Here is a 15000-nt window from a genome sequence, read left to right as displayed (position 1 = left end):
TTCCCCTCTCCCTTACCCATTTCTACCTCTCCCTCAACCCTTTTCACTCTCACTTCTAACCCTCCCTCATTCCCTTCATCCCAGCAACTCTCTCTCTCTCTCTCTCTCTCTCTCTCTCTCTCTCTCTCTCTCTCTCTCTCTCTCTCTCTCTCTCTCTCTCTCTCTCTCTCTCCAAAAGGTAGGGCTTGCTGACGCGCTCTAATATGTGTGTGTGTGTGTGTGTGTGTGTGTGTGTGTGTGTGTGTGTGTGTGTGTGTGTGTGTGTGTGTGTGCGCGCGCGCGCGCGTTGGGAGAGGAACCGAGCAAGGGAGTGATGCATCCATCTCTCTCTCTCTCTCTCTCTCTCTCTCTCTCTCTCTCTCTCTCTCTCTCTCTCTCTCTCTCTCTCTCTGATTAATTGAATGTTGTCTCACTGGATTCGCGGAACACACACACACACACACACACACACACACACACACACACACACACACACACACACACACACACACACACACACACACACACACACAGAATCATTTCATTTAACACACATCATTACATTTACTTAAGCTGGAGACGAGTGAAAGAAAGAGAGAGAGAGAGAGAGAGAGAGAGAGAGAGAGAGAGAGAGAGAGAGAGAGAGAGAGAGAGAGAGAGAGAGAGAGAGAGGACGGGTTATCTAGCAAAGGGACGGAAAGTTTGTGGGGTGCTTGCTGGTGTGTGACGACGCCCACTCCTCCCACTCCCACTCCTCCTCCTCCTCCTCCTCGTCCTCCTCCTCCTCCTCCTCCTCCTCCACATTCGCCTCTTCCCGTTGGTGTGTATTTCCGTGGTGGTCCCTCCCGTAGCTGTGTACTGTGTAATAGGCGCAGTAATGGCCGCGCTGGACAATTAGCACCAGTCAGGCATTATTTTACTGCGCCACGAGTGTTTCATTACCAAGGGTTTCTTTTTCTGTAAGTCAAAATAACTCTTTCTTTTTTTCTATCTTTAGCTTGATCCTGTCCTTTACTTGGTCTCTCTCTCTCTCTCTCTCTCTCTCTCTCTCTCTCTCTCTCTCTCTCTCTCTCTCTCTCTCTCTCTCTCTCTCCAGTCCTATCTTTGTGTGCGTCGTGGTGTCTTTTGCACCTCGCCCCGCCACGTGGTCACGCCGCCTCTCGTGGGGCCTAACACGGCCGCAGCCTCTACCCAGCACGTCCAGCCCCGCTCCGCCCCGCCGCCCGATCCCTCCCGGCATACAATGACTGAACGTGACGGTTCGTGACACGGCGTGACCCCCGCCCCTCCATCCCCAGCGCCCCGCCTCACCAGACTGGTCTTTACCGGGACCAGATTGACCACACCACCCCCGCCATTCCTGGTCCGTCCACCTGCCGTACCACGCCCCGGGCCTAGCCGCACGCCGCCTTGCCCTCCCTCCCCTCCCCTGGACGTCCAGCACTGTGCCCTTTCACGTGAACCACTCAAGCGCAACATGTGATTTCCATGATTGCAATAATTATCGAACCTGACACACTAAATTACGTCAAATTCACGATCTCATCTCACTGATGACACCATCGCTCGCTTTTGCTCCAAGTGCTTGATTCATGAGTGAAAAAAAAAAAAAAAAAAAAAATATATATATATATATATATATATATATATATATATATATATATATATATATATATATATATATATATATATATATATATATATATATATATATATATATATATATATATATATATATATATATATATATATATATATATATATATATATATATCCGCAAAATGTGACTACACTTACGTGGCTTCAAACCGTGAGCTTCAAGCCCTGCACCTCAATGCCTCCTGGACTGTTACACTGTGTCTGTGCATCGATGCATTTTCATTTCGAAGCCAGCACTACACACACAGGCGGTGCATTACAAGGGCAATGTAGCACAATTCCCTCCCAGACAGACCGGTACTCGCTGCCCCGCCCGGCTGTGCTGCTGCTCAGGCGGAACAGAACAAGCAGACCCCGCGACCTGCCGACTCCGCCACCTGCTGAGACCGATGAGGCCCCGCCACGCCGACCTTCACGCCCTCCACAATGACCATGGCGGCCTGAGTCTAAACTCTCAGAAGGGAGGAGGCTCGCGATCACAGGGGACGACCAAGCACGGCGCTGTACCACATAGAGCCAGTGCGTCACAGAGCCGCGTTCAGGCTTCAGTGCCGCGCGTCAAGCTGTCTCGCGGTGCCGCCAACACTTGAGTCAGCACAGGGAACAGCGGGCAGTGCACAACGCGGGGACACTGCTCAGAACCTCCGCGTGGCAACACCAACCGAGTTAAGAGAATTGAGTGAGCCTCGTGTGTGTGTGTGTGTGTGTGTGTGTGTGTGTGTGTGTGTGTGTGTGTGTGTGTGTGTGTGTGTGTGTGCGCGCGCGCGCGCCTGTCCTGACTCTCAGCGTTCAGCAGCAACACTCACCCACGGAACTCTGGGAACGACACTGAGGCAAGAGGCACATCAAAGTCGAAAAAAGAACGATAAAAGAGACAAACAGCTGTAATCATAGCGCAATGAAGATTAAGAAGCAAAGATAACCCTCACGCCACGCCACCCCACGACAAGCCAAAGCAAGACCGTAAATAGAATGTAGGTCGTGTGTGTGGTGGGCAAAAAACAATGATGTGAGGGAAGGAAGAGTTGCTCCACTGGCCACGAGAGACGCCAGGCTGACTGTAGCAACCACCGAGACACAGGAACACGAGACGAGGCCAAGAGAGAGTTATATCCTGAAGGAGGCACCGGAGGACAAAGATTCATGTGGTACTCACTTGAGGGCGTGCTGTAGCTTGCTGGCCCGCGTCAGGAAGTCCTCCCACATGGGCCCGCTCCCCTGCAACACAAAGGTTAGGTTAGGTTGGGTGAGGTTAGCACAGGTAAATTGAAAGGTGAATCAGGGACAGTAAACACATAAGATTTGAGACACTCGGTAAGTACGTTAATTACGAAATAAACTAACAAAGGGAATGAAGACGGGAAAGAATGACACCACACACACACACACACACACACACACACACACACACACACACACACACACACACATGCCGAAGTGTTTAAAACGCACGTGATGGCGACAGAAAGAAAGAGAGAGTTAAAAGAGCATGATTCATCTACATTCAAATGTCAAGAACAAACCAAGGCACACACACAAACACACAGACAGACAGACACACAACTAGTTATATATATATACACACTCACACAAATGCATCTAAACACTAAACAAAGAAATGCAGAGTTTATACAGTTTATGCACGACACAAACACATTCACACTCATCTCGTATTCTTTTCTCACACACCAAAAACGTCATTCATATACACATACATACACACATACATACATACGCTCCATTAATTCATGCTTCCTTCAAACCACACCTCTTTTCCTTGTGCTACTTTTCACTAAACCTTCAAATATACTCCCCTACTTTTTATTTACAAGTGCACACCAACATCTGATCCCTCTTCCTCCTTCTCCCATAAATATTTCAATCCCCTTCTGTATGCTGCCTTTCCATACCACAGAGAAAAGAATGAATACCAAAGAGAAAAAAAAATATAAGGAAAGGATAAAATGTCACAGGAACAAAGACAATTAATAATGTAACAGAAAAATCTCAAAACAGCACATAATGTTTTTTTATGGTATCGATTAAGTTGGGCTGGGTTAGGTAAAGTTACGTTAAATTAGGCTGAGTTAGGTTAGGTTAGGTCAGCTTAAGTTAGGTAGGGTAAGGTAGGTCAGATTAGGTTAAGTGCCATATTTACTATTTTCTTCCTTTCTACATTCTATACATTGCCTATTACCTTCCTTGAATTAGGTTGGGCTGGGTTAGATTAGCTTACGTTAGGTTAGGTAAGGTTAGGTTAGGTTAGGTTAGGTTAGGTAAGGTAGGTCAGATTAGGTTAAGTGCCATATTTACTATTTTCTTCGTTTCTACATTCAATAAACTTCCTTTTACCTTCCCTCCCCTCTTCCATATATCTTACAACCCCCTCTACTTATCACACCAAAAGTTAAAATCCACCCACGTTTCTTTCAAGTATCAAAGCCTGCTACCACCTCTTACCTTCCTCCCTCCTCCCCCTTCCCTCTCACCAACACCTCCTACTGTAACACCCCTATCTTCTCTCCCCGGTTCCTTCCCTCTCACTAACACCTCAAATCCCTTTACGTTCTCTCCCTCTCCTCTCCCACCCTCCCTTTCACCAACACCTTCAAATCCCCTTATTTAGCTCACAACAGGTGCCTTTGGATCCCGCCGCTTTACATAACAAGCCACCTTCCGTCAGTAATTAAGACGTCACACCCCTCCAAGATTCAGGTGTACGCAGGTATGTAATGAAGGTAAGATTCAAGGTGATCAATACAACCTGACGCGGCCGATACACCTGTGCTATTGTTGCTACTACTACTGCTACTACTACTACTACTACTACTATTCGCCTGATTTCAGTTCTAGCTCACGTCTTATGGCTTTTATTGAGAGAGAGAGAGAGAGAGAGAGAGAGAGAGAGAGAGAGAGAGAGAGAGAGAGAGAGAGAAAAGTTGACGGTAAGACAATAGGGGAGAAAGGGAAGCTAAATAGCGCCTCGGAAACTCAATAGCGCGAGAGAAAAGGAAAAACCAATTTACTCGCGCTGCCTACGATATTTCACCTCTCTCTCTCTCTCTCTCTCTCTCTCTCTCTCTCTCTCTCTCTCTCTCTCTCTCTCTCTCTCTCTCACACATTCATTACGTGTCTTTCCTATAATAATTTAATTCCACTCATCATCTGAATCACGATATTTTTTTTCCCAAAATATTTCAAATCTTGAGCAACACAAGTCTTATTCTTAACATTCCTAGTTGTTACAAAGATGTCTTACACACCTACATGCGCTGAACCTTCTAGAATATAATGGTAAATAAATAAATAAATTACATGGAAACTCTTCTTTGTTTATATATTTTTTTGAAGTTTTATTTACTACTTACCTATTTATTCATTCATATATTTTAGTCATTAACAAATTTACCTAAATGAATTGATAAAATGAAAACTGTTCTTTGTGTGTGTTTTTTTTTCTCTCTCTCTATTTGAAGGTTTTATTTATCTTCCTATCTATCCACCTATTTATTTCAGCCAGTAACAAACTAACTTCACGCACACGTAAGCGAATTATGGTGAATCTGCCAATTATGGTGAATCTGAAGGATTATTTCTTACTCTTTAAACAGGTATTTCAATCCTGGTTCAATATATTCTGCCTCTCTTTCTCTTAGGCTACCAAACACACACACACACACACACACACACACACACACACACACACACACACACACACACAAGTGAAATATTCATCCCCCATGTTACGCTTTATTATTCATTATATTTATGTCCTTCCTCGAAACACACACACACACACACACACACACACACACACACATTCACCTAATGAACAATTCCCATCAGAGCTATAAAAATTTTTGTAAAAAGTACACTTGTATTTAATTTTACCATCACTACAACTTCAATTCCTCTCATCAAAACCTAACAGTACTTTTTTTTCTCCTTCTCTTGCAACGTATCAAGGAGAAGGAGGAGGAGGAGGAAGAGGAAAAAGACGAGAACAACAACAACAACAACAAATCAAAAAGATAAAAATAAAAAAAATATGACTAAAGCAAATGAAGAAGAAAAAAAGAAAAGAAGAAAGCTACGTACGTACATACACAAAAACGACCATAAAGTGAAGGCAATAACAAACACACACACACACACACACACACACACACACACACACACACACACACACACACACACACACAGTATTCTCCACCTCTCTCCTTTCTTCCTATCTTGAGAGCCATTCACTCCCCCACTATTATTTCCCTCTCTCCCCACCAAGGGCTCCCAGAGTGGCGTGCCCAGCCTTCAGTTGCCTATACTCTTAATGGGTACCGGGGGTGTAGTGAAGGGCGTGGTGGTGGTGGAAGGGGAGGAAGGGAAGGGAAGGTAAGGGAAGGAAGTGTGGAGAGGGGATGGAAGGGAGAGGGAAGGGGAGAGGAACGGAAGGAAGAGGGAGAGAGAGAGAGAGAGAGAGAGAGAGAGAGAGAGAGAGAGAGAGAGAGAGAGAGAGAGAGAGAGAGAGAGAGAGAGAGAGAGAGAGAGAGAGAGAGAGAAAACAATACCGACCACAATACCATAATAACCAAAGACAATACAACAACAACAACAACAACAACAACAACAACAACAACAACAACAACAACAACAACAACGAGACAATCCGGAAGTTAGTTACTAGCAAAACGACCCCACCCTTGCCTTGCTCTCCCCTCCCCCTCCCCCTCCCTCTCCTCCCCCTCCCCCCCACACACACACACATCCTTCCCATGAAAGTGAATGCAATTACGTCTCTTTTTACACAACTGCCTCTCTCTCTCTCTCTCTCTCTCTCTCTCTCTCTCTCTCTCTCTCTCTCTCTCTCTCTCTCTCTCTCTCTCTCTCTCCTCGTAAGGGGCCATGATATCAGTACTTTATCACGGTAACCTCGCCCTTAATGGAATCTGAAAGAGAGAGAGAGAGAGAGAGAGAGAGAGAGAGAGAGAGAGAGAGAGAGAGAGAGAGAGAGAGAGAGAGAGAGAGAGAGAGAGAGAGAATCATTACACGGTGGAAAAAAAAAGTAACTAATGAAAAAGATCAAAGTCACACAAACACACAGAAACACACACACACACACACACACACACACACACACACACACACAATAACAGTAATAATAATAATAATAATAATAATAATAATAATAATAATAATAATAACAACAACAACAACAACAATAAAACGCCGCCATTACGAGAGAGAGAGAGAGAGAGAGAGAGAGAGAGAGAGAGAGAGAGAGAGAGAGAGAGAGAGAGAGAGAGAGAGAGAGAGAGAGAGGTTACGGAGTGGGGAAAAGGAAGTTTGGGAAGGAAATCACAAGGGAAACTAAAACCTCACTTCTTGTCTCCCTTAATGGAGGAAAACACTCGAGGAAAAAGGAAAATTATAAAAAAAGAATAAGAAAAAAATAGATAGAAGGAAAGGAAAAAGAGGAAACAAAATGGGAGAATGGAAGTAAATGGAAGAGAAGGAAGAAGATAGGAAGAAAAAAAGGAGAGAAAGAGAGAGAAACTTGGCGTGAAAAAGGAATGAAGGATTGGTGGAAGAAAAGCCGCAGAAGAGAAACAAATATAACGGAATATGAAAGAAGGCCATGAGAAAAGAGGAAGTGGAGGAAAAGGAGACAAAAATATAGAAGAACAAAATAAGACAAAAGAAAAAGGAAGGGGATAAAAGAAGAAATGAAGAACAAAAAACAAAGATGGAGGGACGGGGGGCGGAAGGAGGGGAGGATTCTGAAGGAAGTGGAGGGAAGGAAGAAGTGGAGGGAAGGGTTAAGTGGAAGGATAAGCCCTCAAAAGGAAGCTAAATATAACTACATCCAAGCAGTGTGTGTGTGTGTGTGTGTGTGTGTGTGTGTGTGTGTGTGTGTGTGTGTGTGTGTAAGAGTGAACGCATACACGTTTACACAATAAGAGAGATTTACGTACATAAGACTTTTTTTTACTGACTGACTCTCTCTCTCTCTCTCTCTCTCTCTCTCTCTCTCTCTCTCTCTCTCTCTCTCTCTCTCTCTCTCTCTCTCTCTCTCTCAAGCTTGCTGAAAGGAACAAAAACATTAGAAAAACAAAGAACGAGAGGTAAGTTCATTTTAAAAGACACGAATAAGTTGATCCTAAAATTGTCTTAGGTAACTGGGACAGACTCAGTATATCAAGTTGTTAGTGCAGAGTGAATAGGAAGCTTTAGAGATTAGATAGAGTTATTGACAGGAAGGAAAGGGGGATATACAGTACATAGGTTTGATACAGGGACTGACTGACTGACTGACTGACTGACACGTGTACACCGACTTCTTGCAGCTTCCCTTATGTCATTATGTTCTCTCTCTCTCTCTCTCTCTCTCTCTCTCTCTCTCTCTCTCTCTCTCTCTCTCTCTCTCTCTCTCTCTCTCTCTCTCTAATCAACATAAGAGACTAGCTAACTAACCATAGCTACACCACCACCACCACCACCACCACCACCATTACCTTCACCATCACCACCACCCAACAACACCGTTAGGCCTACAACATCTATACCCTCCATACTAAAAGGGAGAAAATGCATTACCGAGGGGAGAGGGAAAGAAAGAGGGGAGAGAGAGAGAGAGGGGGAGAGGGGAAGGGTGTATGGGAGGGAACATATTGACAGACCTTCCCCCCTTCTTCGTGTTTTTTTTTTTACTCTCTCTCTCTCTCTCGCTCTCTCTCTCGCTCTCTCTCTCTCTCTCTCTCTCTCTCTCTCTCTGGTTGTCCTGTCCCCCTTTCATCATTACATTATTAATACCACTTCTAAGAGTAAACACGAGAGGTGGAGAAAAGGGAAAGGGGGAGGAGGAGGAGGAGGAGGAGGAGGAGGAGGAGGAAAAGAAAAAAACAAAGCGGAAATATGAAAACGACTAAAGCAAATGAAGAACAGGAACAAGATTAAAACAAGAACAAGAAAAGACCAAAACAACATGAAAAATGGAAAATATGAATACGAGTAAAACAGAAGAAGAAGAAGAAGAAGAAGAAGAAGAAGAAGAAGAAGAAGAAGAAGAAGAAGAAGAAGAAGAAGAAGAAGAAGAAGAAGAAGAAGAAGAAGAAGAAGAAGAAGAAGAAGAAGAAGAAGAAGAAGAAGAAGAAGAAGAAGAAGAAGAAGAAGAAGAAGAAGAAGAAGAAGAAGAAGAAGAAGAAGAAGAAGAAGAAGAAGAAGAAGAAGAAGAAGAAGAAGAAGAAGAAGAAGAAGAAGAAGAAGAAGAAGAAGAAGAAGAAGAAGAAGAAGAAGAAGAAGAAGAAGAAGAAGAAGAAGAAGAAGAAGAAGAAGAAGAAGAAGAAGAAGAAGAAGAAGAAGAAGAAGAAGAAGAAGAAGAAGAAGAAGAAGAAGAAGAAGAAGAAGAAGAAGAAGAAGAAGAAGAAGAAGAAGAAGAAGAAGAAGAAGAAGAAGAAGAAGAAGAAGAAGAAGAAGAAGAAGAAGAAGAAGAAGAAGAAGAAGAAGAAGAAGAAGAAGAAGAAGAAGAAGAAGAAGAAGAAGAAGAAGAAGAAGAAGAAGAAGAAGAAGAAGAAGAAGAAGAAGAAGAAGAAGAAGAAGAAGAAGAAGAAGAAGAAGAAGAAGAAGGAGGAGGAGGAGGAGGAAGAATCTACGCACACGTCGAATTTGCCTATCTAAACACACACACACACACACACACACACACACACACACACACACACAGGCGACGCGAGGGAAGCAACACGAGGGGGAAGGTCGTCGGGGGAGGAAGAGAGGGATGGGGGGAGGGGAGAAAGAGGGGAGACGAGTAGGTAATCACGCCAAGGGAGGGAAGGAGGGAGAGAGGGGGGAAGGGAGGGAGGGAGAGGGATGTACGTACGAGATGGAGAAGAAATGAGGAAAGGGAAAGTGATACTCTCTCTCTCTCTCTCTCTCTCTCTCTCTCTCTCTCTCTCTCTCTCTCTCTCTCTCTCTCTCTCTCTCTCTCTCTCTCTCTCTCTCTCTCTCTCTCATATGCTATTCTACATTGGCTGCGTATCTAGTAGTAGTAGTAGTAGTAGTAGTAGTAGTAGTAGTAGTAGTAGTAGTAGTAGTAGTAGTAGTAGTAGCAGTATTAGTAGTATAATTCCGAAGAGGACATCCAATCTTATAAATTTACATTCGTTAGAGAGGCCTGGAGATCTGATGATGGAGGCATTTAATTGGCATAAGGAATATAACGAGGGGGACGGAGACAACATCCTTAGGGTTAGCAATAATCAACAAGTAACGAGTTCAGGTTTGATGAAGTTAGATTTTGAAGGGAGGCAGGAAGAATTCGGTTGTAGTATAGAGCGGTTCAGACTTCAATATCAGGCTCGGTAATAGGTTGTCCGAGCTTAGAGAGGAGATTAAACAGCTTGATGAATAGGAATGATAGATGGAGATAGGTACGTACTGTGTTTGTTTTGTGCAGGGATTGTCAGGTGTGGGTTTTCTTTATGTTCTTCAGTTTGAGTAGTAGTAGTAGTAGTAGTAGTAGTAGTAGTAGTAGTAGTAGTAGTAGTAGTAGTAGTAGTAGTAGTAGTAATAGTAGTAGTAATAGTAACAATGAAAACAGCACCACCACCACCAGCAACAACAACAATTGATAATCCAAATCTGTCATACCTTCGTCCTTCATCTTTACCACTTCCACCACCACCACCACCACCACCACCGCCACCACCATCACCACCACCACCACCTAACCACTCACGCCCAAAAAATTAGCACGCTTCCGCATAATCCCACGGGTGGAGGAGGCTGACGAGGCCACCACCATCACCATCACGCACCACACACCACCATATCCTTCACCACCGCATCACCATCACTCGTGCCCTCGGCCTTATCAAATTCCTACCCATCACCACCACCGCACAACGCAATCTCCACCAGTTGCCATGTTAATCCCTTTCTCCTGCATCACCATCACCACCATATCTGTTTTCCCCGCATCACCACACTACACCATACCACACACTATCCTATATCACCATCCAGTCTCCCGTCCCTCCCCGATATTCTATAAAATAAAATAACTTCATAAAAGAATAAATATATATACCACACGAATTTGTATAAAAAAAAAAAAAATCATTAAATAAAAAAATAAATAAAAAGTCGCTGGAAAACTTGTCACAATTTCGGTTGGACTACTTACAAAAAAAAAAAGTACATACAGAATAAAAGTTTGTTATGGTACCACTTACTACGTTCGGTCACGCTAGGTTCGGTAAGCTTAAGCTGGGATTCTTTAGAGTTTCAAACATGTTATTAAATTCTCAGTAACGCAATGAATAACGTAATGGTGTACTGTATTTTATTAGCATGAAAGAGGTCCTATTTTTTTTTTCTTTTTTTTTTCATCTTATCGTGGCCCAAGAAACACCAAGAAGAGACGCAGCACGGAGGATGAAGAAGAATATGAGGCAAAAATGGAAAAAGGAAGAAATGAAGGAGAAACAACATTTCCCCGTACAGAAGAAGAATGCCATTTTCATTTTTCTATTCACCTGGTCATACATAACCCAAGGAAAAAAAAGATGAAGAAACACGAAGGAAAATGAAACAAAACGAGACAGCGATGGAAGAAGGAAATCATCTTCATTTTTCTATTCACCCAGTCATTACCTCAGGAAAAAAAAAAGAAATACGAAAGAAAAAGAAACAAAATGAGACAACAATGTAAAAAGGAAGAAATGACATAGGAGCAACATCTTCCCAACACTGCAAGCACCACCATCCCTGCACATCACCTTGACACCTGTCCTCCACAACTTACAACAGCCCTTTAACTTACAGGGAGCCTAAGCAAGCAGAGACTAAACCATCCTTCTTTGAGACATTAGGAACATTACAAGCAAACTCCTCCGGTCTCTCCAATTTACAAAAAAAGATAAGAAGTAAATAAATAAAAATGAAATTGAAGCCACAGACACAATTAACCGGACGGGCACACGCAGACAAGCCACGTGCAGACTAAGAGAGCGATGCAGTGATTCGTGTGAAGGAAGGCAAAGCGCTGCAGAGGTCACCAGATGGCGCTAAGTGTGACATCCTGCGTCCACCATTAGTGTCACAGAAGGGGTAAAGGAGGATGTTTGGATGGTGTGTGTGTGTGTGTGTGTGTGTGTGTGTGTGTGTGTGTGTGTGTGTGTGTGTGTGTGTGTGTGTGTGTGTGTGTGTGTGTTTTCTGAGACCATTTCGTAATAGTATATGGTGGTGGTAGTAGTAGTAGTAGTAGTAGTAGTAGTAGTAGTAGTAGTAGTAGTAGTAGTAGTAGTAGTAGTAGTAGTAGTAGTAGTAGTAGTAGTAGTAGTAGTAGTAGTAGCAGCAGCAGCAGCAGCAGCAGTAGTAGTACAAAAATAAATAGAAAAACGCGTGAAAAAAGTAATATCAAACGTAAAAAATAAATAAATAGATAAACAAATAGATAAATAAATATACAGCCAACACTAAGGACAGTTAACCCACAACGTAATGCTGCAGAATCGAATTAAACCCTTCTGTAGCAAGGCATCATTATTTGACAACTGCACACCAAATCCTGGGGGAAAAAATAATAATTACGCAACTTAACAACTTTGCAGAATCAATCAGACAGTCTATCGTGTTGCTATTGTCCGCAGTTGCCGCGCTACAACACATCATTCCTCGGGTTTAGCATTCCCGGCACGAGTGTTAGCCAAGCGCGTGAGTTTTGCATGGGCGTCCCGGATGAAGCAAGCAGACAGGGAGACAGGCAGACAGACAGGCAGGCAGGCAGACGAGGGTGGTGCAGGGCGGGGCAGCCTTCACACAACCCACCATTGTGTTCACCAGGCAAGCTCACCAGTATAGCTAGTTGAGTTTTATTTACTGTTGATTCTATTAAAGGAGGGTTTAAGAAAATAAGAAAATACGGGAAGCCACAAGAAGCCGTCTGGCCTACACGTGGCAGTCCGTGCACGAAGCATACCTACCGATTTCCACCTATCATCCTCATACATATATTTGTCTGATCTTTTTAAAGCTCACTAATGACTCAGCACTAACAATCTGATTACCGAGTCTATTCCATTCACCTAACCTTTTTGAGAACCACTTCCTTCCTATCTCTTTTAAATCTAACTTCCGGATATCCTCTGTCATCAAGGGAGTCAAGTAATTATCTGTAGTTATGTATCCACTACATTTATAGGTCTGTTTAACTCTTTAGACGAACAACAGGTGATGTTATGAAGTCTGCATACTGTCTGAGGTATAAACTGAATGGCGTGTTAACATTACAGTCAGCGGTAAAAAAAATGTCTGGCTAATTTTAGTCATAACGAGCTGTGATGTTTATTTGTCTTGTACTCTAATTATCTAAACATAAAGACAACCTTGATTAACTTAACAATTATTTTCGAGAAAGTTTGGTTAACACTGTTGAGTTTAAGCTTTGTTTATATTCAGCAAGTCCCAAGTTCATTAGTCTTGTTTACATTCAGATAATCGTTAAGTTTATCAGATCAGCAATGTTTGTATTCAGAAGCCGTACGTTTATGATAAGCTTTGTTTGTCCTTAGCACGTCTTAGGTTTATCTGATACGTATTGCTTGTCCTCACTAAGTCTAAGTTTATCTAACCACCAATGTTTGTATTCAATGAGTCGCAACCTTAGCAAATCAGCACCGTTTGTATTCATGAAGCTGTAAACACATGTGACCGGCATCGCATGGAGGAGTTACGTCTGCCTGGTCGCCACTACATGTTAGCTCGCCTCCACCTGATCGCCCTAACAATCATCGAAGTTTTAATTGGACAACACTACAATTCAAGCCAAGTTTATCATGACAAGTTTAACATCAACAACGAAGTTTACCTGATCAGCATTGCAGTATATTCAGTCGGTAGTGATATCACCTGGGTCCAGCATAATTACCTCCAGGTGCTTACAGGAGATTCATCATTATATCCTCTCTAAGCTGTCTGAATTCATTAATTATACTTTAATACACTAGTTTACGTGAGAAACTCTAGACAAATTCTCGAACAAAGTGTAATTTACGGCTATTATTGTTCATTTGGGAGGATATAAACGCCACGTAGCTGGTCTGATAATTGGTTCATATTCCCAAACACTGAAGCGTCTCATTACGTTTATTTCTTACTGTCTCTCATGAAAGTTGCATGAGGTTACCTGGAAAGTCTTCATGATTTCCCCCAATTATTTTTTTTCTTTTGTGTCTGTGTGTGTGTGACAGTTTAACAAAGATTCTGCATCATCAGTATGAAAAGAAACACCCTTGAGAACCAAACTAATCATCTCTGTGGCCACTGAAAATCGTCATAAAGAGAGAAAGAACATCGCGTTTCATACATAATACGGGCTAATAATGTGCTGTGTATAAATACATCGATCGTCCTAATGAGAGAACAGTCACATAATACCAGTTAATGTGCAGAGCGTATGTACAGCAGCATAGTGCGGGGGCTGGGCTACCTGGACAGCATTACATCAAGTGCATCCTGTATTTTGAAACTGCTTGGAAAAGGACTTGCTGTTTGTTTTTTTGTTTTGTTTTTTTCTTTGTTTTTTTCTTCAAAGGCCACAAAGAGAATTGGTAAGGTTTTCAATATATTTCAGAATATTTGTTAAGCATGCACTAGGCTCATGAAAACAGCCTTGAAAATCTGAAAATCATGTATCTGAACAGTTGAAAGTATCAGAGACAAGACCCCGTGACGACTTGAGAACACAGCCCATAATTTCAAACACCACAGAAAGAATTAGTCTGGTTCTCTCTCTCTCTCTCTCTCTCTCTCTCTCTCTCTCTCTCTCTCTCTCTCTCTCTCTCTCTCTCTCTCTCTCTCTCTCTTTTAATAACGTGCCTTATCTCTGTCAAACTGTAACTACTGTAGACTCATGAAAACACACTTGAAAACCACAATCATTACAATCATGAAAATACGCCTCAAAATCCCACAATCACGGCACTCATCATGGAACACTTGCAAAAACCCCCAATAACTTATTTCCACCAGAATTACTGAAAAGTCGACACAAGTCCAAATGTTTGAGAATGGTCCCAGTTTTTCAGGTGGTGCGTGTCTGGAGCTCAGTGGTGAGGCGGCCTGCTCCTCGCCTCGCCTGCCTACACACGCCCATTGTGACAGAAATCCTTCACTTAAAAAGACAGTCACGTTTTCTTACATGATTTAAGAATTTCCCGGGAAAAAAAAAAATATTGTAAGTCTTCGTGTGGTTTCTCTCTTTGTGACTGGGATTCCTAGAAAAGATTACCAGATTACTCATCCACACATTCTCTCTCTCTCTCTCTCTCTCTCTCTCTCTCTCTCTCTCTCTCTCTCTCTCTCTCT

General features: G+C 42.7%; 1 protein-coding gene across 2 annotated transcripts in view; it reads right to left on the bottom strand.

The window, feature by feature from the left end:
• LOC135102761 (protein MTSS 1-like) overlaps nucleotides 1-15000 on the bottom strand; it is a 136416-nt gene that overhangs the window by 111196 nt on the left and 10220 nt on the right. For both annotated transcript variants that reach the window (XM_064008280.1, XM_064008282.1), the window contains exon 2: nucleotides 2795-2856. In XM_064008280.1, coding sequence (XP_063864350.1) covers nucleotides 2795-2856 — 62 coding nt within the window. The remainder of the gene's footprint in view (nucleotides 1-2794; nucleotides 2857-15000) is intronic.

Source organism: Scylla paramamosain, chromosome 1 (assembly GCF_035594125.1).
Source record: "Scylla paramamosain isolate STU-SP2022 chromosome 1, ASM3559412v1, whole genome shotgun sequence".
Lineage (NCBI taxonomy): Eukaryota > Metazoa > Arthropoda > Malacostraca > Decapoda > Portunidae > Scylla > Scylla paramamosain.
The sequence above is the reverse complement of the archived record's forward strand: the minus strand, read 5'-3'. Positions and strand labels throughout refer to the sequence as shown.